The sequence below is a fragment of the Misgurnus anguillicaudatus genome, chromosome 24, assembly GCF_027580225.2.
Source record: "Misgurnus anguillicaudatus chromosome 24, ASM2758022v2, whole genome shotgun sequence".
NCBI classification, from domain to species: Eukaryota; Metazoa; Chordata; class Actinopteri; order Cypriniformes; family Cobitidae; genus Misgurnus; species Misgurnus anguillicaudatus.
The window spans coordinates 24,473,463-24,496,081 of record NC_073360.2 but is presented as its reverse complement, the minus strand read 5'-3'; the positions used below and the strand labels follow the sequence as shown (position 1 = coordinate 24,496,081).

The 22,619-nt window shown below is 35.8% G+C and overlaps 2 protein-coding genes across 6 annotated transcripts; one reads left to right on the top strand and one right to left on the bottom strand.

Annotated features, from left to right (window-relative positions):
- Positions 1-126: 126 nt before the first annotated feature.
- On the bottom strand, positions 127-5,520 carry capns1b (calpain, small subunit 1 b). Of its 3 annotated transcripts, none has more exons than XM_055196743.2 (11): positions 5,408-5,520; positions 4,902-4,983; positions 4,759-4,795; positions 4,419-4,511; positions 3,001-3,058; positions 2,830-2,894; positions 2,658-2,726; positions 2,399-2,477; positions 814-930; positions 666-724; positions 127-568 (listed from the first exon to the last, which is right to left on the bottom strand). In XM_055196743.2, exons 2-11 carry the CDS (start codon positions 4,946-4,948, stop codon positions 542-544), a joined length of 651 nt encoding a protein of 216 aa, XP_055052718.1. In that variant the 5' UTR covers positions 4,949-4,983; positions 5,408-5,520; the 3' UTR covers positions 127-541. The 3 variants fall into 3 exon arrangements, with proteins under 3 accessions (XP_055052718.1, XP_055052716.1, XP_055052717.1); XM_055196741.2 differs by having other exon boundaries at positions 5,350-5,505; XM_055196742.2 differs by having other exon boundaries at positions 4,902-4,958; positions 5,350-5,499.
- Positions 5,521-6,636: 1,116 nt separating this feature from the next.
- Positions 6,637-21,739, top strand: LOC129438148 (transmembrane protein 87A). Of its 3 annotated transcripts, none has more exons than XM_055196734.2 (21): positions 6,637-6,903; positions 7,209-7,281; positions 7,379-7,470; positions 7,592-7,711; positions 9,586-9,636; positions 9,965-10,027; positions 10,511-10,579; positions 10,659-10,770; positions 10,913-10,974; positions 12,990-13,173; positions 13,515-13,614; positions 15,807-15,900; positions 16,465-16,529; positions 16,980-17,092; positions 18,321-18,379; positions 18,478-18,581; positions 18,673-18,746; positions 18,996-19,057; positions 19,196-19,248; positions 20,943-20,973; positions 21,430-21,739. In XM_055196734.2, exons 1-21 carry the CDS (start codon positions 6,643-6,645, stop codon positions 21,469-21,471), a joined length of 1,884 nt encoding a protein of 627 aa, XP_055052709.2. In that variant the 5' UTR covers positions 6,637-6,642; the 3' UTR covers positions 21,472-21,739. The 3 variants fall into 3 exon arrangements, with proteins under 3 accessions (XP_055052709.2, XP_073719401.1, XP_073719400.1); XM_073863300.1 differs by having other exon boundaries at positions 7,373-7,470; positions 10,514-10,579; XM_073863299.1 differs by having other exon boundaries at positions 7,373-7,470.
- The last annotated feature ends 880 nt before the right edge of the window (positions 21,740-22,619 follow it).

Here is a 22,619-nt window from a genome sequence, read left to right as displayed (position 1 = left end):
CTAGCGCTCGCTATTTTAAATGGCTGCTCTAACTGTCAGTCATTCTCAAGTCCAACCTTCTCCAGATGAGGATAGCTTGCGTTGCTCGGGGCAACCGGTGTTTGAACACGTAATGAGTCAGTCTGCTTTTGTATGTCCAGAACAAATAATGTTTATTTGTGCGCCAGCGTAATAAAAACCACTTCAAAACTTTCATTAATTCATGTCTTCAATGAACTTGCATGCTCGATCCATATATATACACACATTATATCTAAAAGCATAGATTTTCAATCTTTGGTTATGCACTTCGTTAAATGATGGTGGTTGTTAAACAGAAGACAATAACGCAATTGCTTTGGAATAAAAACTGGGGTAGACTACACATTTAGAGGTCAAAATGCAAACATGTATCTTATTGCAGCAAAGCTGCCACCTAGTGTCAGTGAAGCATGTTTATTTCATGCTTTTAACTAACAATAAAACAATAAGGCATGTTATAAAAATGATGACAATGATATTCCACCAAGGTAGGAGAACTGACTGGAGCATTCTTGTTTGTTTAGGAGTACATAGTCAACTGCAACCACTGTGGATGAAACAAAAGACAGAATAAGTTAAACATAAATATAAGACTAAAGATTATAAATGAATTATGAAATGCAATTAAATAACAGTTAACAAACCTCCTGAATGTCAACTTTAATGGTACCATTGTTGTCCTTGTCAAGTGTCTTGAAGGCACCTGTAAATGTACATTAGTAAGGCACATCATGCTAAATATGAGCACTACTAGAAAGAATAAGAAGACAGTGAAACAGAAGTTTGACTTACGGCACATAGCATCTAGACGCACAAGACACCCAATGAAATTGTCAAAGTCCATGTTGCCATCAGCGTCACTGTATCTTCGGACAATCATCTGGAAAAGCTGATCATTAAGTGGGAAACCTAAACAAAGGAAGATTGAGTCCCATGAGATATCTATTCTACGCTGACTCATACATTGACAAATAGAAAAAAAAGCTTATGATGGCTAGGAAACATACTGGTATTTTTTCACAATATTAAAAATAAATACATCATCTTTACATTAACAAGCCTTTAACATTTAAAGTTAAAGATTTTAGGGAGTTTTTCCATATCACCATTGCATTTGGCAAAAAGCTACATTGGAACAATATTTATCTTGGACACCACACTGCAAATAAATTTTGTGTTTCCATGTTTCTTGCACTGCTATCCACCTTATTTTTTTATGTAAATGTGGGCGCTGCCATCTTTGAACTCTAAAGCTAATGATAGTCGTACTGTGAGGGACACGAGTGTGCAGTTTTGACTGGCTTATTAATGTTTATTATGAAATCCAGAAAGACCGGCATAATTTGTACAGTTAGGGGTTGCCATAATAGCTGGTACAAACACAGTAAAATTCTAACAAAACATTTGTTTTAACCATAACACTCACACAAGAGCTGAATGTGTATGTGGCGTACATGCACCCATGATCTGTATCCACCTATTTTTTTTTACAGTTTATGGTATCCACAGATCCATCCAGTAAAACCTTTCATAGAGAGTGCCAGTGAACAATAAATACAGTAATTTCCGTATTCAAAAACAACTAAAATTATGCTGAAAAAAATATGCTGAATTAGCTGGCTTATTTATTTTGCTACTATATATTATTACAAAAATGATATTACAGTTAAAAATATATTACGCATACTTTTGTTATGTTTTAAATGAAAAGCAAATAATTTCATAAGCTCGGGTCTTAGTGCATAAGAAGCGATGTAATAATATTTTTCAAAAAACAAAAACAATACTGAATAAATGTAATAGTATAATTATGGTTTCTTCAAATAACTCACAATGTGTTCAATGAGAAAGATACTGCTGCTGCTGCTAATCTTGCTGTATGTGTCGGACCACGTGAAGCTTGATGTGTTGCCATAAAACTCAATTAAAAATTGCAGTTTAAAAAAAACTCACACCAGAGGGACAGTTGTGACATTTTAATCCATTGCCTGAAAAGGTTAAAAACACGAATTCTTGGTCTACTCTATGTACAAACACTAGACTGACTTTCCCATTGTAAAGATACTGATATGCCTCTGTGCTTTTATAGTTGCGCATTAAAGCCCCAAGCAACAACATGAAATGACTGAATATATGATAAATCTGGCCACTTCTTTATTTCATCCTCCCACTGGGTCACACATGGCAGGTGTACTAAATATTTACCATAACTGTTTAAATCATGTTTTATGCATGCTCCCAGAACACTGTTCTTCCGGCCGGCTATTGAAATGGGCGTCTCGCACAAAAAAAGGGAAATACGTCACATCACTTACTTCCGCGTTCAAAAATAAGGTGGATAACGTCATACCCATTTCAGCATGACAATACTTCTTACCTGCTGAACTGAAAGCTCCGGGCAGCTCGGAAGCTCCAATCATACCAGAGCGGTCTGCATCAAAATTCTTATAAATGCCCTGAATGTAACAAAAAAAAAGGGTTATTAGAAACTCAGCTTTTCTGATATACAAAATTGAAACCTGTATTGTGAACCAGAAAGCTCATTACATTATGTAGAAATAGGACAGAGGTGATCTGTTTTGCACATAACATTCACGTCAATTACAGCTTTAAAAATATTTTACAAACACTTTTACCTGCCACCTCTTGATGTTATTCCAAAGATACTTGAACTCCTCGAAGCCTAGCTTTCCAGTACTGTCACTCTGAGAGAGCAAATTGTCAAGGCAAAAATCAATGAATCTGACACTTTGCTTAATGCAGCAAAATGACCCCCCCCCCCATAATTGACAGGGTATTGAAGGATACATCCATTACTGCCACCATGCTCCTGCAGGACTCAACACTGAAACCATCTGTCTTTAGATCACCACCTAGAGAAGATAATAAGTAAACTTATTAACACCTTTAACATTGTGGTTCATTCATGTCACATGAATGAATCTTAACTTGTTGCAAACATAGGATAAAAGGACTTACGTTTGGCGATAATCTTGTTAAGAATATTCATGAGTTCATTAGGGCTCACCTCCATGTCCTATAATGAGGAAATTAATATAAGATGTAAGAAGTCCTCTCTGCTTTCACAACATAACAGCACTTTTTATAATTCTCAATTAAGAAAATACAGATATTTACTTCAAAAATGCTTTCTCAATCTGATTTTTTAGAGTAAACACAACGCCATTGCTGCATCCCAATTCACCTACACTATGCATTTTTAGAGGACATATCATAAAAATCTGACTTTAAGTGCTATAGTTGGGTCCCCAGTGCTTCTAGCAATCTAGAAAATGTGAAAAAGATTAACCCAGGAACTTAGTTTTGGTAAACCATTCTCTGCAAGCATGTGAAAGGATAGATAATTGAAATTTGCCTCCCCTTGTGATGTCAGAAGGGGATATGCCACCCCTTAATCTGCACTATCCAACCACAGCACTGCCATTTAGTGCAGAGATCAGCTCATTTGCATTTTAAAGGACACACCCAAAACGGCACATTTTTGCTCACACCAACAAAGTGGCAATTTTAACATGTTATAATGAATTATCTGTGGGGTATTTTGAGCTAAAACTTCACAAACGTACTCTGGGGACACTGCATCATCTTGGTGATATTTTTGATGTTGTAGATCATACAAAATAAGAATGAAAAGTCACTTTTAGTACAAAATTGACTCAAACTTTTTATAATACAACAAGGAAGTATCTTTCCAACTTTAGAGGGCGAACCACTTTAACCAATGCCTCATATACTCAGCACGCATGCACACCCCTCTATGACTCAACACACCAGGCGAAACAACCTCCAAAACAATGGCAGGAATGTACAAGCGGAAGAGCCAGTAGGGTTGCTTGACTGTATTCAGAGACAAGGCGGCGTATAGTTTTGTATGCTTAAGCCACACCTCTGTTGTCTGTTCTTGGATCGGAAACTCTGAATATGCCCTACTAAACTGCGTGTCAATAAACTGTTCTGAAATCAGAGGAAAAGGCACAAGCATGCTGGGTGGAGCAAAACGGTGGAATGTAGACAATCCTTTGGTGTGGAAGCTTCTGGCTTTAAACGTTAAGGTGTTCACCTGACACATTTCACAACTTTTTTGATTAGTGATACCATACTCAAGATACCTCAAATGCCTTGATAACATGCAGGGACAAAGGGGATGATAAGTGTTCAGACGTTAGAGTAGTAAAACTCCCAAAAAGTGGGGGAAGTGAAATAAGCCCCTAGGCATAAACCTGGCTGAGCTTAGCTATGATCTTGTAAGAAACTGCACCACTGCTACCTTAATGTGAAGCAGCCCTGAGAGTAAATACTTTGTATACACCCTCTGGCAAACAGATATACAAATATAAAGAAGGAATATTATATTCTCCATAAAAAAGCCTACTCACATCCCCTGCAAGTTGTTGAAAAACTTTGCGAAACTGCCTCTCCTCATCAGTTTCATTGGGATTGGCATATGCCAGTGGTCTTCTGGGAGGTGGCTGGAACAAACAGAGCGAACACTTTGAGAAGTGCATTATAAACATTTTATATGCCATGGCAAGAATCAATGAACCACTCTCTCTGAACTTCAGGATTACATTTACATTAACATTTATGCATTAGGCAGGCATTTGTGTTTTATTAGGATGTGTGTTCCCTGGGAATGTTTTACTGCTATGACATAAAGCTTTTTACTCTTAAACATTACCATTATGAAAATAACAAAACTATTATACTCAAACTTACAGGGTCAGATGGAACGAATTGGGCTGGATCGATGTTGCTATGATGCAAATATGGAAAGAGGCAAGAAAAATAAGACTGATACTTTTTGCATGATATTGCAGGCTTACGAATTATGTTAAAGTTAACACTGGCAGGTAGCTTACCTTACAACATCGATGAGCCCTCCAATAAGTTTTTTGGCCAAATTCATATTGAGAACTCTGAATAAGGCACAGATGAAATGATCTAAAAAAAAAAGGCATATATGAAAAGTTCTTCACTTACACAACTCTCATGCACTCGATAAATATAAACATTTATACTGGGAAAGTCAGGACACCACAGTATTCCGTAAAGTATTGGGGTTGCCATGATGAAACAGATTTGTAAGGGTTAAACACGACTGTCCTCCATTAAAATGGTTACCTAGTTATGTGATTATTTATGAACACTTTATGCAATTATAACGCTTACGACTAGGCTGTTGTACTGATTTTATTACAACGATAATAATAATACTCTATTTCAGGCCGTGTGATTAAATCATGACGCATATAAAAAAAATAGCAAACGTATCGTTTAATACAAGTTTGGTGAAGTATGAAGACTTACTAGAATGAAGACGTTGAAGAGACCCACTGAAAGTAACAGAGAAAGAAAGGATCCGTACCTCAGGTAAACAGAAAAGTAAACCTGTTTCCAAACTGCAGTCTCATATGGATAGAAAAGCGCTCCACACCCAGTATGCTCATCGGTCAACCTCTGGGTCCTAAAGCCTGCCTAGTTCATGAACGGCATTGGATGAGAGGGTACTAGCATCTATTATACACTTTTGGTATAATACAGCTGAAATAACTGATCAAATAGTATAATTTATCAGATTTCATGGGGGAGGGGGATACAGAATGTCTGTTCTCCTCATGGGCTATTGTTTTACGATTCACACTATTTATGATTTTTTTTTGGTATTTAAAGTTTCTAGTTTACACATCCAAGTATACAACAGTACATATTATAATAAAAAATCTTATTATTATTATTTATATTACTATATATTAAAATATTTTAATAATTATAGTATTTTAATTGATATCCTAATTAACATATAATACAATAAAAAATAAAGAGCAAAATACACATAAATATTTAAAAAGGCAGTTGTACAGAACAAATATATTCTGTGAAAATATAAGATTTTTAGATTGTAATTTGCTTTTTCATGTTTAAAAACCTCTAACAATACCAGCAATATCACTTAAAGAGGACATATCATGAAAATCTGACTTTTTCCATATTTCAGTGCTATAATTGGGTCCTCGGTGCTTGTATAAATATAGAAAATGTGCATAAGAACAACCCAGTAACTTAGTTTTGGTGTGGAAATTTTTTTGAAAAAAATAGATTATTGAAATTTGTCTCCCCTTGTGATGTCAGAAGGGGACACTGCCCCTTAATCTGCATTATACAACCATGGCACTGACATTTAGTGCAGAGATCAGCTCAGTTGCATTTTAAGGGACACAACCAAAAACAGCACACCTACAAAGTGGCAATTTTAACGTGCTATAATAAATTATATATATAGTATTTTGAGCTAAAACTTCACATACGTACTCTGGGGACACCAACAATTTATTTTACATCTTAAAAGTCTTGTGAAATGTCCCCTTTAAGAAGCAACATCCAAAATCAGGCGCCTCTGCTTATGACACATAGGCCTGGTTTCCCAGACAAGGCTTAGCTAGAGCCAGGACTAGGTCTGTAATGAACATGCCTTAGAAAAAGACGTTACTGGTATGTATACAAATCAATGGGATTGGTTTATGTTAAGATCTGTTGAGACAGCTCAAACATATTCTTCTAGGTCTGTGAAACCAGGGGATATCATGATGCTATGAGCAAAACATGCAAATAATGATCGAGCACGACCCCGCCCACCGTGAAGACGCCAAACCGGAAGTATCGCCGCATCGGGAAGTGAGTTGTTCGCGCAGGAGTCGTCACGTCAGTTGCTTCCTTATAGCAATGGCGACCGTCACGACCGAATTATTGGTATCATCAACAAAACTTAGAGGAATATTACTAGTCGCAATATTTCATTTCGTGTTAATTCGACCGCTGACTGCAATATCCGAGCCGGGCAAATGGATCCTAGACATCGACAACGTAAGTGCATCTCTTGCTTGACAGGCGAGAGTGAGGTCTCGACTTCACTTTGACTAACGACAGACAGTTCATTGTCTTTAGAGGGCCTTTAAGAATTAGCCAATATGGACAACAATGTTTTATACATAATACATGTGCCAGTCAGCCCTGGAAACTAAAGAATCGGTGTCTGTCTGTGTTCAAGCAGTTTTCTTGGTCATGCCTTAGCCAGCTAGTATTGCTAACTTACAGAGTGGTCATCACATTTTATGTGTAATATATGCATCCTACTAATAACTGTTTTAAAATAATGTTGTCTGTTTCAGGAAATCTTAAAGAAACAAAATTACTTCTACTTTTCCAAGACGATGTACAACAACACTAACATTGAACTGAAGTGTGAGTATACGTTTTAAGTTTTTTTTCAATGTTAGACATTTTTAATGATAAAGTTTGTTGTATTGCCGGGTATTTCATGCTTTGTCTGCCTTTTTAGCGCTTAGTGAAAAGTGCAGCACCCCTGTAGATCTGAAAATATCGTGGTATTTGCGAAGTTCCCCTTGTCACGATGAAGTGTTTGGACTAGATGTAAGTCTTCTGTTTATCAAACAGTTTAATGTAAATGTCTGCAGCTGTTTATCATCTAAACAAGCTATTAATATTCATTAACAACATATTAATGTGCATTATTTTCTACTCCTCCGTACAGACTCAAATGGCAGGAAGTTATTTTGACAAGACACAAGTACTGCGAGAAGGAGGCACTGGCTTCTACATATCCCACAAGTATTCTACAATACAGTGCAAAGAACCCATGATAGGAAATTTGGTAACGTATCTTTACTATAAGTGGTTTACATGTTGTAATAATGGGAAGTTATGATGAAAATGAAAATCCTTTCATAATTTACTCACCCTTATACCATCCCAGACATACAAGACTTTCTTTAGTTGAACACAAACAAATGATTTTATATTCAAATGCCATACTGTTATACAGGATGAAAATGACAAAGCTCCAAAAAGTACATATGAAGAGTTTGGTTCCAAAACGCAATAAATCCATTTTGACAAATTTCGGTAAAAATGTGTTTTCTATACCTAGAAAGTGACAAGATGAAAACAACTATTTTCTGTTACAAACTTTCACATAGCATCTTTAGGTTATAAAAACATAAAAAATTCAAATCCATAACTTGATTTTTAAAGATTTATTATTAAAACGAATAATTTTTTCCTCAAAATGCTATAAATCTATTCAATCAATGTATAAATGTGCATTCATCTTTGCCATGTTATATTTATTTAGTTGACTAGTGTTATACACTGATTTAAAAAATAAACATTTATGGCATTATTCAAAACACTTACTTGTCATATTAAGATCACTGTCATTGCTGCGGTTATACTTGATATCGTCGCTTAACATTTCTCACAGCGATCAGCTGTAAAATGTTTTGGTCCTGCTCGATTTTTGTTGACTTTGAGTAAAATAATGAAAAGTTTTTCATAAGATCCCCTGGGGTCAATGTGTTAGCATGAGAAGTTTGATGCTGTTGGGAGAACAAGCAACCGGCATTTTCCGTCCCCTGAGTGCCTCTCGCGTAAATTATTAGATGTTGATGGCTTACATTTCTTTCCCCTCACAGAAAACCATCACAGGTTTATCAATGCCATTAAAGTGTTATTTTGTTTTTGTTTGTTTTTGTTGATCACGAAGTACAAAGTAGATGAGGAAAACTACAATTCCGTGTACTCAACGCGCCGCCATTGTTTACATTGCGTGGAATGGTGCGCTGTAATTTGTGGAGTGGATTTATTGCTTTCTGCAGAAAAGGAGGAGTGGCGTTTATCGCGTTTTGGGAAAAAAGATGACAGAATAACACGGCGGATATTGGATTTTGCGTAAAATTAAGAATTTACTTTTAAATATTGACCTGATATAATACTGATTTTGGCAGTAACTCATTTTTTTCAAAAATGGCGTTTATCGCGTTTTGGAACCAAACTCTTCATATGTTCATCATAAAGGTAATCTAGCGACTCCATGACTGTCTTAATATAAATGTACTATTTTGTGTTCAACTCATAAAAGGAAATCATACAACTGGGATGGCACTGTGAACGTATCGGTTAGCTTGAGCTATCAAGTTCTTATTTGTTTGGTTAAGTCAGAGCAGACTTTGACTGCAACTCATAAAAAAGATGCTTTGATTTAATACTTACAGTATTATTTACATAAATAGCAATTATCTGTTTTTTAAAGGAGACATAAAATATGACTTTTTCCATGTTTAAGTGCTATAATTGGGTCCACAGTGTTTCTATCAACATAGAAAATGTGAAAAAGAACAACCCAGTAACCAAGTTTTGGTAAACCATTCCCTGCAAGCATGTGTCATATGAAATTGGCCCCTTTTGTGATGTCAGAAGGTGATAATACCACCCCTTAATCTGCACTATACAACCACGACACTGCCATTTAATGCAGAGATCAGCTCATTTGCATTTTAAAAGACAAACCCAAAAACGGCACATTTTTGCTTACACCTACAAGGTGGCAATTTTAACATACTATGATAAATTATCTATATGGTATTTTGAGCTTGAACTTCACATAGGTATTTTGGGGACACCATCTTAAAAAGTCTTGTAAAAAGTCCCCTTTAATGTTTGTTCTTGTTTTTTGTTTGGACACCACAGCTTGAAGTTAAAAATCTTGATACTCCAAAAAAGTTGACTCCGCTAGAACAGGTAAGATAAACTACACTTTAACCTTCATGTATGCTTTGGATCTGTCATTGTTGATCATTCTTTTTTTGAATTACGTCATATTTTTTATTATCCTAATAGCTGATACAGTGTGTTTGAAAGGCTTTGACAAGCAGGTTTTTATGCTCACCTGAATTACCAGTACTTAACCATGGCATTGTTAATTTGATTATCTGGTTTAACCAGTAAATTATTGGTACTTGATCTCTTTTGTCAGTTGCTTAGAAACAACAAGGGGAGTATATAACTTCTGAAATAGGTTAAATAAACACATGCAATTTCTGATTATCCCTTTTTGTTGTGGTTTCAGGCAACCCCAGAAGCAGGCGGCAGACGAAAGAGAGAGGATGAAAAGAAAGAAGAAAATAAAGATGTTAGTTTCACAACATTTCAAATGATTTTACACTTAAGGTGTGTGTATACCAAAAGTGAATTTATTACTTGCGTGAGTAGATTACATACAAAGTCAATGTAAAGAGGGCGCCTCAATTGGCCAACGTGATTGCTTAATACTAAAATTCTTGCCTCAAGTTAAAATTTAAACTTGGGCGTGATATTCTCATGCCCCTTTATCACGCAAGCCAATCAGCGAAGAGCTTGTTGACCTATCCGGTTTGACATGTCCGGTTGTATCAGAAAATTTTAATGATCGAGGAATCTATAGTGAGTAACATGATGCGCATATTCGCTTCGCTTTAAGTGCACACACACACACACCATTAGGGTACGACTGGGTAGATACCATGTTTGACAATATATATTATGCATTTGTGAGAATTTGTCAACGGGTAGCAATCCTGCTATAGCATGTAATATTACATACAACATCGTTTTATATGACTTTTTCCAATGTTAGCCCAATCTGGCTGCTGCAAATCCACAGACCACTGAAGTAAAGACTGATTCTTTATCACAAGTTACACCGGTGAGTATTATAGCACAAAATCACGCTTAACAAATACATTTTAAATGCTTCTATTTACAGTACTTTTTTGTCGTGGTAGGTGGACAAAACCGAAAGCACGGTGGCACGGACCTGGGAGGACAGTCCTTATATGTTCATCATCCACATTGAGGAAGTTTCACCTGCCACAGACTCTAAATGGAGCATACAGTGTAAGATTGTGATTGGACTTACTTTAAAGGCAGTAGTACTTTTTGCAGAGCCAGATTTGACTATCGGTATGAACTCTTACTGTGCCTCTGGTTAAGAGCTCACCTTTACAGTTTGTTGTCTTTTATATTTCTCAAATCACAGTGAAGGTCAGGATGGTTGGCCCCTATGAGTACATCTCAGCATCTGAGTGGCCGTCGATGATTGTAAGTCCACTTTGTTTTTTTGCTTACTTGTTTTATTATTATTATTATTATATTGAAGAAAATCTTATAATGATGAGTAACAAGACAATAGCTTTTATTAATCTGTTGATTTTGTGCTGATCTGTTGACCCTACACTGTGTCACTGAACATTGCACATCAAATATGTGACCATGTCTGTAAAAATCCAGGCTAAAATCTAACAACCTTATTATGAGATTAGGAGCATCAAAGTTTGATTTCACTTATTTTCACTTTAATTTTAATCTTTTACATAGTCTTACTCAGTCAATATTATATCAGGACATTGGGATTATTACATTACATTATGATTTTATGCAGAAAAGAGTAAATCACAATACGATTGTGGGTTGCATCAGCTCCCTTGGTGAGTAGTCGGCCATTTTAATCTCAATCGCAAATCTTTCCGGTGTATTGAAACATTCGTTCCCTAAAAATTCCAACAATTCAAATAAAAAAAAAACATTGAGCATCGATGGTCCCTACGTTCCCTTACCCAGGGTTCCCACGGGTCCTTGAAATCCTTGATAGTTTGTGAATCTGGGGGAAATAATTCAAGGCCCTGGGAAGTTTTTGAAAATATACATGCATAGATACAGGTCATTTAAAGTGTGTACATCTATTTTATGCATGAAGTTTTTGGGAAAAAATCCATATTATTTCTTGTGTAGTTTAGTAGTAAAATTCTTGACTTTTTAAAGGAGCATTTCACCCGTAGAAACATTAATCTTTATTAAAAGTGTATCATATTTGTTGTCGAAATGTAACGTACATTTTGAATTTGGTGCTTATTTGACTGAGAAAAGGAGTGTTTGTAGACAGTCTCACCCCCTCTACAAAGATATAGGACTTTCTTCTTTCAATGATGCAAAATGATGATTTTTACATCATTGAAAGAAGGAAGTGCAACACTGAAATCCATATTTCTCCTGTCTGTGGGGAAGCAGAGGGAATGATGCACGACCATTCAAAAACACGATTTGGTTCCCAACTATACACAGCTTAATGCAAATGGGTAAAGTGTCCCTTTAAGCACACATGCTAAACCGTCGTAAAATCTTCTGTATGCGAATGTTGATTCATTCCAAAATGCTTTTTTGCATAGTTGTGTTTGACATATGAAAACTTCTTGTGTTGCGTATGTAACTGTTGTTCCCTGAGAAGGGAACGTGACGCTGCGTCTCTCTTGCCATACTTCCTGCGTCCCCGTAACGCCATCTTTGGCAATATTTCAGATAGCGATATACTTCCTGGCTTGATTTTGAGGGTATTGAACCTGGAAAGTCCTTGAAAGGTCCTTGAATTTGAAGTTAACTAAGGTGTGGGAACCCTGCTTACCGGAAATCATGTGACCTTTTCTCATGCTCTCCAACTAAAATCATGCAAGCCAACTCGATAAACTTCATGAAACATGACAGAACTTTTGAAAAGAGAAACGTATGTTTTAGTTTTAATATAAACACAGTTTGCTAAACAGGAAGGGACCACAATCTTTTTTATATTTGTATGCAATATTCCCCCAAATTTATTGGATTTATTTATTGGATTCACAACCTCTGGAGTAGAGGGTGACACGGGAGTGGATTTTCAAACCTCTCCCGTCCCACTCCCACAAAAAAAAATCCCGTCCCGTCCCAATCCCACGAAAAAACATCCCGCGATATTCCCGTGACCCGCGAGATTCCCAAAAAATGTCAGCCTCTACTCTGGATCTAGGGAGCTGATTGAGACACACCCAATGAGCTAGGTTTTTTACAGACTGAGTCATATATATTCTGAATCAGTGTAACTGCTTCACCCCAAGAAATGGTTTTACATGAGACAAATTATTTGCTGCAAAAATTGTTACGTTGTGGCTGGTTTGGATTGTTTCATAAGTTATTGTAAAAGTTTAATTTGCAATAAGTTGCACATCTGTGTCTTGAGTATTGTATGGATTTCTTTCATTTACAAAAACTTCCTTCTCACTGTGTATTTCAATGGCTGTTGTCCTCAGTTTTACATGGTGATGTGCATCATCTATGTGCTTATGGGCGTGCTTTGGCTGGCGCTCTCGGCTTGTTTCTGGAGAGACCTGCTGCGGATCCAGTTCTGGATTGGTGGAGTGATTTTCCTAGGCATGCTGGAGAAGGCCGTATACTACGCTGAGTTTCAGAGTATACGTTATGATGGCCAATCAGGTGACACAAGGCTTTCAATAAAATAGATGCCATTCTTTTTAAAACCGGTTTATCAACAAGTTATTCATTTCTTTTCCTGGTAAATAAACAAAGCAAACACTAAACGCGAGTCTGAACTAAGACAAACAAAGATGTAAGATATGGATTTGAAATTGTTATATATTATATAAGAAGAAAAAGAGATAAAGCAAACACAGTTGTGTAAAAAAGTCCATTGTGTGTGAGCTGTGGGTGCTCATCTTTGATGCTCCTGATGCCTGTTCTTTAATGGGGCCTGATATATTTTGCTAGGATTGCTACAGCTAATGTAATCATTATTGTGTGTTATTGTTTGTGTACAGTTCAGGGTGCTGTGGTTTTCGCTGAGGTGCTTTCAGCTGTAAAAAGAACCCTGGCACGAGTGCTTGTTATCATCGCTAGCCTTGGATACGGCATAGTCAAGTAAGTTATTTATATCTAGAAGTAGTTGCCTCATACTTGGAAAGACATTAATGAACCATATTATAGATTAAGCTGTTATATGGAGGCGTGTTTTTACTCTGATTTTGAGTAGGAAACCTTTTACCATGTTAGGGGAGATAGCATATGGGTGATTCTCACGAAATCCAGATTTAGAAGGTGTCCAGCATCAGAATTTTTAAAAAGCCCTTGAAGCCAATTTTGGGTTTTTTGCACATATAAGATTAAGATCTGAATTTACCATTATTTTTAGAGGATTTAAAAAATATTTCCTACAGAATTATTTATATTATTTAGATTATCATTATAAAAAATGATCATTACCGCAACATGATATTACATATAAATATATGCATTTACAAACTCATGTTTCGGTAATGAGAACAAAAAAATTGTCTAGGTACTATATGACAAACAAAATTTCAACTTTTATCTGGAGAGAAAAAATAAGAACTGCTTACTTGGTAGCCATCTTGAGTCTCACAGTCAGTTATGTCCCTTCCAACATTTTTTTTTAAAAATGTTAGTTCCTTGAGGGCTTAAACCTTTAACTGTCGCCGTCCCATATACGGGACACCTGAGTTAACTTCAATATTTTTGATGTACATTTTAATCTATCACAACAAACTATATATCATTGGAAAGCTCTAAGAGTGTAATTTTTATAAATCCTCACCATTTTGTGAGAATTATGACGTAGTGAGACTCAGTTCCTAAAATGTCACGGGCCCACAAGTAGGCCCAATTTGATTTTACATATTTGTAACACTAATACCCTAATCTAAACCTAAAAAATCTTGACAAACTATATATCATTGGAAAGCTCTAAGAGTGTAGTTTTCATTTCCCCCATAGGAATGCATATTAATTTTATATATTCATAATTCTAATATCATATTATAAATCTTCAAAAATGTTGACAAACTATATATCATTGGAAAGCTCCAAGATTGTAGTTTTCATATTTCAAAACGTTTTAACAGTAATAATAATGCAGTGACAGTAATTTATTAATTTGTGGCAAGAGGATGCAGCAAACCGTTGACACATAGTGGCCTTTGTTGTTAAAACGACAAAAAAAGTGACACAAACCTAATTTTTTGTGATTTTACCTTGAAATTTGAATCACAACTACTTGAGACTTATGGCTTCATTTTCACATTATTTCTTTTTCAAAATATTTACATTTTTATAATTTTATTTATAAAATTAATGTGTTATGGAATTATTTTTATTTATTAAAGAGAATTTAAACTGCTATAACATTTTTTTTCTGTTTAATATTTTCATGTCTAGACAATTCAGTGAAAAACCTTAAATTGTCTTCTTTAAAACAAGACCAAGATTAGGCTTCTAGACCAAAAAATGCCAGTGTTATATTCATTTGTAGGTGCACATCAAATTCCCCCCCACACACTTAAAAGCGGTGAGTGACAGAAAGTGATTGAAAATTGTTGTGGAGGATGAGAAAATTGATCTTGGACACATTTATATTCCTTATTTTTGTCTCTACATTTACCAATGATCACCAAATACCACATGTTTCTTTACTGTAATGCACTGAAGCTTTTTATTTTTCAGATTTTTTAATTATAAATATTTTCATGTCAGAGAACCCAAATCCAGTCATGGACACGTTGCGGTAATGAAAAATTTCTTCTTAAATGTGGAAAAAACAACAAAATTGGTTTGTATTCATTTGAAATCATGTGCAAAATAGTACGTGAAGAGATGTTTGTAACTGTATGCTTCTGATTTTGATACTCTTACTTTGCATTTACTTTTTTTATCAAAATGTTTCATGACACATCCATAAGTCTAAAAGTCTAATTTCGCGTGAATCACCCATATGCCAAATGTGCTCCTGTAAAGCTCAGTGGTACAGCATTGCGACAGCAATGAAAGATGTAATGGGTTCGAACATAGAGAACACATACAGTACTGATAAAAATGTATACATTGTAATGCACCGTAAGTCACTTTGAATGAAAGCATCTTCTAAATGCATAAATTAAAATAGCTTAACCGTTTGTGTTTAGTTATGATTTTGGTAACACCAACAGGGTAAAACTTCCAAAGTCATTTTAAGAGTATGAAGTACTGTATGTTTTGTGTGTAACATTTAGTTTGTTTTTACATTTGTATTTACAATAACTCCTCCTTGTACGCTGCAGACCAAGACTAGGAGCATTGCTGCACAGGGTGGTGGGAGTTGGACTGCTCTATCTTATCTTTTCTATCATAGAGGGTGTGCTTAGAGTAAACACGGTAAGGAGTAAATCAACACAATAAAATTATAAATAGAAACTTGTAAAAAAACCTCCAACTTTGCATCAGAATTCCCAATTGAATGTGATTTGATCTTGCTGCACCAATGTCACGTGAAGCCTAATATTTCTCTCTCGCAGGAGCATGGCGGTTCAAGCAGACTGCTTTGTGACATTGTTATGGCCCTCATTGATTCTTGTATAGTGTGGTGGATATCCTTTCACAAGTCCATCGTCCATTGAGGCCATATGTACTGTTAATGCAGTTCTCATTTTGTTCTGTTGGTGCAGGAGTGCCTGCATGGTCCACATTAGGACAGATGGAAATGAATGTAAAATGAGTTTATTTTATAAATGATCTTTGAGGATATACTGATCTTGAGGTTTCAATTTGGTGAAATTTGGTGAATATCCCCTTCTTCTTTACTCTCTTGCAGTTTACCTTGCAAATAGCATGACACCTTTCTGGAAAATGGCTTTGGTTTGCCGGATGTGAGCATTGATAGTTGTGTGTGTATGATGGTCCTTCTCTTTCCTGTTTCTTCCCCCTATGTTGTTCTGCCAGGCTGAAGATGACCTGGTGTTGCTGGCTGCAATCCCTTTGGCTGTTCTCGACTCTACCCTCTGCTGGTGGATATCCTACGTTTTTTCTCCCATTGCTGTGTGTGTGTATTCGTTTGCCTTTCGCTCGCTCTCTCGCTCTCTCTCTTTCTGTTTTTGGTGCAGTGGCCCTATATATGGGTATATCAAATTCCCCTCTTTTATCCTCTTTCTGCTTGCAACTCCAAGGATTTTCTTTTTTCACAAAGCTTCAGATCAAAGACACGTAAGGGACAAACTCATCTACATAATTGTCAGTTGGTTATGACTCTACGATGGCTTTGTGACAATCATTGGGGGTCATTAAAATATTATTATCTAGAGATCTGTTTTATTTGTGTCTTCATGTTATCACCAAGCATGTTTTTTCTTTTAATTGTTTTTTTAAACTGCTAAGTGAGGTGTGTCTGCCATACCTCGTGTGTGAATGTTTAGAAAGATGATGAGCTCAGGTTCACTGATATAGTCCTTAACACCCAGTCACATCTTCATAAGCCTGGCCCAGACTATGAAGCTCCTTCGACTGAGGAAAAACTTGGTCAAGCTTTCCCTTTACCGACACTTCACCAACACACTCATATTCGCTGTCATCGGTAAGCTTTTGTTTTGTTATTACTCTACTGTGTGAAATATTTATGGCTGCCAGTTGCAATTAAGTTCCTGACTGCTTAACAAACACTTATATGATGTGCTATGTCTGTTAATGTTGTAAGATTCAGGGTTCCCACGGGTCCCTGAAATCCTTGAAAGTTGTGAATCTGAGGAGAAATTCAAGGCCATGGGAAGTTTTTGAAAATATACATACATAGATACAGGTCATTGAAAGTGCTTGAATCTATTTTATGCAAGTTTTCTGGAAAAAAATCCATCTTATTCCCTGTGTAGTGTACGATAATATCATAAAAATTCTTAAAGAATTCTTAAAATCTTTTTAAGCGCACGTGCTAAACTGTTCGCATAAATGCTTATATTTTCTGTATGCGAATGTTGATTCATACCAAAATGCTTTTTTGCATAGTTGTGTTTGACACATGAAAACATCTCTGGTTACGTATGTAACTGTTGTTCCCTGAGAAGGGAACGAGACGCTGCGTCTCCCTTGCCATACTTCCTGAGTCCCTGTAATGCCATCTTTGGCAATATTTTAGATAGCGATATACTTCGTGTCTCCCGCGTCACCATGTCTTTGTCGTTAAGCCTCACCATTGGTTGAATTTGATATATACATTCAGATGCACTTACCCCTGGAGGCGTCCCCAAAGTGTCACCGCAGTGACGCAGCGCGAGTTCCCTCGAAAGGGAACTGTAACAATGTATCTTTTAAGGTAACACAATGTAACCTTGCTTTCATTTGAAATGTGTCCCCACATTTGGTCGTTGAATTTGAGGGTATTGGACCTGGAAAGTCCTTGAAAGGTCCTTGAATTTGAAGTTAACTAAGGTGTGGGAACCCTGAAGATTACATGTACAGTATATGTCAAAGTACAATACAGTTAAAAATCTCCTATTGACTTTCAATTGACTTTTGCATGCTGAAATCGTCTGTCTATATAAAACATTTGGGTTACATGATTTATAATTGGAACGTGAACCACGATTGAAGTGGCTCAGTCTCTCTACCTCTTTTTATCTATATTTGGGACTAACGTTTTATACTAGAATGTTACCTAAAGGTTCTGCACTGTTTTGCTGCCTAAGTTGCGAGTACAGGTGTTTCTTAATTAAATGCAAATTTAGTTTAAGAGTTTAGTTTAAGTTTAAAGAAAAAAATTGCTTGTTTTTCCCTATGGTTCTCATTATGGTATCCTGATTCTCTTTTAGCTTCGGTTATATTCATTATATGGACAACGAAGACATTTAAGATGTCCAAGTGCCAATCTGTAAGCATTCCTTATTTATATAAATCTCTGTTTTACACAAACATTTTCCTTTATATTAAAATTCATGTTTTGCTTTTTTACTTCATCTGCTACTACAGGACTGGAGAGAGCTTTGGATAGACGATGCCTTCTGGCGTTTCCTCTTCTCCAGTATCCTGCTTGTCATTATGTTCTTATGGAGACCATCAGCCAATAACCAGAGGTAAATGTTTTTTACCTCAACTAAGCAAAACATTTTGGTACATTAGTAATACAGCATCCATTTTAGATCCCTGTTCTTCTGAACTTTTCAGATATGCCTTCACTCCACTGGTGGATGAGGATACAGAGGAAGAGGAGGAAGAACAGCTTGTGAATGAAGCATTTGGTAAGAGTCCTCATTAACAAATTAGCAGGTGTTAGATTGCACTCTGTATTTAAGGATAGGGAAATAATTCTGCCTTAACAAACACACTTATACACACACGGTCTATTAAAATGCTGATATATTGACATATTTGCTAAAAAGATTGAGATGAAGTCAAAACACCTGAGTCTGGCCTATCAGGTCTTTGGATTTCTTTGTTCCCTTTGGTTTTGTTTGGCCGGTTTTAACCAGTTATGCTTGAATCCACAGAGGGTGTGAAAATGAGAGGAATGAAACCGGAGACCAACGGAAATGTAAAGCCTAACAAAGTGGTAATGGATGCCAGTATTGTTCCTATAAAAATGAAATTTTACTATGAATAAGCTATTGTTAAGTGTTATGGTCATATCAGAATTCCTCTCCTACCCCTGGCTTTTGCTCATAGTAAATGTGCTTTGTGGTCCATTTAGGATGAAGATCTCAAATGGGTTGAGGAGAATATTCCCTCTTCAATGGCTGATGTGTAAGTCTAAAAATCCTATTTATGTGCTAACACTTTACAAAAATATACAGTACTGTGCAAAAGTCTTAGGCCACCATCACCAGCTTTGTTGTTTTAGCAAAGTTTTAATGTCCATCCATTATTATTTTTCACTCTTTTTTAAGATACAAACAGAAAATAAAGGGAAAATGTAAACAAAATAAAAAAAAAATGTAGAACTAAATGTCTTCTTCATGCATTAGTGAGTGCGTTTACATGTACAGTCTTACGCCGATTATGCGTAATAAACTGATAACACGTGGGATCATGTAAACGTGTAAAACGATTTTCTTTAATCGGGGGAAAGCCCATAAAGGGCGTAAGCAAAAACCGATCGGCACAAGTAGTTTTTTGTTCATTCCCCCGATTTCACGTGGCATGTAAACACCTTAACCGGCTTTCTCACGGTTTTGTCCATGTGCGCATGTCTCCGTGTGTGAAAGATAAACGTCAGACGCGGAAGTAAGCACAAAGTAATGCATAAAAGTCTCTCCTCTACTAAAGCAGTTGGCAGAGAAACTGCAAAAATAAAAAACGATGTTATATTTACAGGTTCTGGAGACACAAAAAAAGATAAAACAATATAGCTTAAGACAGATATGCCATCTGCTTTTTGATCGACTATTATGTACTATAGGCGATGATGTCACTACCTGCGAGAAACCGGACAAATTTCCAAGTGCCATGTAAACGCAACAGTCTGCATAGCCGGCTTATTGATTTGCATGTAAACGCATGAAAACAGTTTTTTATAATAAGCAGATTTTGGCTAGTTATCTGCTTATTCTGTGCATGTAAACATAGTCAGTCAGTATTTAGTGTGACCTCTCTTGGCACGAAACACATCTTGAGCTTTTTTTGAGGAGACTGACGTCCTGAAAAAATTCGATTAGAATTAGAAATTAGGATTTAATTTTATTTAGGTTTAAGAGATCCTGCAGCTGCTTTTGCTCAAGTGAAAGGGGAGTTTACCCTAAAAACTTAACACTTCAGCTTATACTTTTATACTGTTTTTATTACTACATACACATTTCCTATATTTTCTGTTTTTATTCTACTAAAGAGACTGAGATATAATTATATATGATCACTATACAATTGCAAAAACAACAAATCTAATGGTAGCATGGTGCCCTAAGACTTTTGCACAGTACTGTATATTGTATATATATTTTTAAAATATACTGGCAATATATTTAAATTAAATTGTAATCTTTAATACAATTTTTTTAAATCATATTTAATGTGCATTAGGAAACGGATAATGTATATGGCTGGATATAAATAGGTTTATTTTGCAATATCAACCGGCTACATGTACAGTATTTCTCTTATTGCACGGCTACTTATCACATGAGTGTAATAAGCATGAAATATTGATTTGAAGTATTGCATTAGTTAATTTGTAACCAATTCAACCCTGTCATAATGCAGCAGAGTGATACATTAAACATGCAGTACCCGGATGAACTGTGTGTTGTCAGTTTTAGCGATGCGTAATCGGGTTAACTGTCCAATCAGAGTCAAGTATTTTGTGGACATTGTTGGAAATACACGTTTTACGTAACAATATAACAATTATTTGTTTGTAATTCATCATTAGCTTGCATATTAAGCTTCCAGCATCGACCGCCGCATGATTGAAGTAAATTGTTGTGATTTGTTTTGTTTTGCAGTGCGCTGCCGCCTCTGTTGGACTCAGATGAGGTATGTGTGTAATATTCTGACACGTCAGCAGTGGGCGCTCGTGACGCTTCATAATAAACAGTCCGTCACGTCACAGTCTCTCTCTCTCTCGCATGCACTCCCTCCCTCCCTTACTTTCTCACTCCCTCTCTTTCTCTCTGTGGGTTGTTTTTATTCTACGTGGAACAAAAGGAGCGCTGGGGCTTTTGTGGTTTTGTCTTGCTAATATGAGCTCACTTGAGCTCATGTTCATTTCACACGCAGACAATATGGACAAACCTCTTAATAGAGGAGACTCTGTACAATGCATGCTGACTACATTCATATGCGGACTGTTTATAAGCGTTTATGAAACCGTGGTGGTAATTTTAGAAAAAAGGACTTTTGTGTACTGTAGTTATTGAATTAAACAATTTTTTAAGTGAATAAAAAACCTGTTTAATGAATTAATACAATATTTTGTTTTACTTTTCTCAGGAGATAATGACCACGAAATTTGAGATGTCCAAAATGGAGTAGGTCTATAACGCTGTATTGTATTGTACATAATGTGTATGTCGGCGCACAGCTGCTTTATCCCAAACGTTTGAGATTTTCATAAGCAGTGTGTAAATATGTGGGATGATGAGGTAATGCACTAAATGACTCCTTTTATTTTTAATTGCTCGTTTGTATTTATATTTGCAAAAAATATGGTGTAAAAGTTTCTTAAACTTAACTGTAAAATGCCTTTGAATGTTGTATACATATCTAAAGTACAAAATGTGATTAAACTATTTGGTTTGTGCATTGTGCTTTTTCAGTATGAGGCTTTTGCACAACAATCCTCTTATTAATCATAAAAAGATAGGAAGCCGTGTAAGATAAACACTCCTTTTTGGGTTTTCTTTCATTTGTGCCTCACTGACCTGATGATATTTTCAATAAAAGTGACCATTAAGTGTCATCTTGCTAGCTTGTAAACCACTTAGCAGATTGGCTTTCAAAGGGTTTTTTGGTTTTAAAGCTCTGTGTGTTATAAACAGTACACACTCACCTGCTATTTTGTGCAGTACTTTGGGAATATTAGGTTAGCAGTGTTTTGCCTGTCAACACTGACAGGACAGAGATGGTTGTTTTACCAGCTTATCTTTTAAAAAACAACTTTTTAACACTTTTGTCATATGGTTTAGTATGTGAACATTTAGTTAATGCTATAAATATACAGTATTTATTATATAATGTTAATTTATGCATATAAACTTTTCATATAGACAAATTCATTGTCTTATGATTGAACAATAACAATACACATTTAACTTTATGTATAAACCTTCATTAATTTACACTAATACTAAAAAGAAATGTTATTTCAGGACATCTAATGTATTTAGTAATGTTAATTATAAATTTTTTATTTCAAAGTGTGACCTTAAGAAACCCTTAAAACACATATTTTTTTTCTTTGACCCAGTTAAACTCCTGACCAAAGAAAGATCTTGCAATATGTGCAAATGTCTGTTTCATATTTAAACCTTTTTATAGCCCGGAGCCAACAAAGTGATCACTGTTGACTCTTGTTAAAATATAACAAGAGATTTATTGCTTTGACAGTATAAACCAAAGCCTGTAAAGTCCATCTGGCTTTTGCTGTTGGTACATATTGATTTAGTCTCAAAGCCACATTC

What these genes read in the sequence shown, in the direction of transcription:
- LOC129438148 (XM_073863299.1), top strand. Translation starts at nt 6,643, where the DNA reads ATGCAAATAATGATCGAGCACGACCCCGCCCACCGTGAAGACGCCAAA. An exon ending in GGATCCTAGACATCGACAAC is followed by an intron (nt 6,904 to 7,208) that starts GTAAGTGCATCT and finishes TGTCTGTTTCAG; the next exon opens with GAAATCTTAAAGAAACAAAA. An exon ending in CTCGACTCTACCCTCTGCTG is followed by an intron (nt 16,530 to 16,979) that starts GTGGATATCCTA and finishes CTTAACACCCAG; the next exon opens with TCACATCTTCATAAGCCTGG.
- capns1b (XM_055196743.2), bottom strand. Translation starts at nt 4,948, where the DNA reads ATGAATTTGGCCAAAAAACTTATTGGAGGGCTCATCGATGTTGTAAG. An exon ending in TTCAACAACTTGCAGGGGAT is followed by an intron (nt 3,059 to 4,418) that starts GTGAGTAGGCTT and finishes TCCTCATTATAG; the next exon opens with GACATGGAGGTGAGCCCTAA. An exon ending in TTAAAGTTGACATTCAGGAG is followed by an intron (nt 569 to 665) that starts GTTTGTTAACTG and finishes TTTCATCCACAG; the next exon opens with TGGTTGCAGTTGACTATGTA.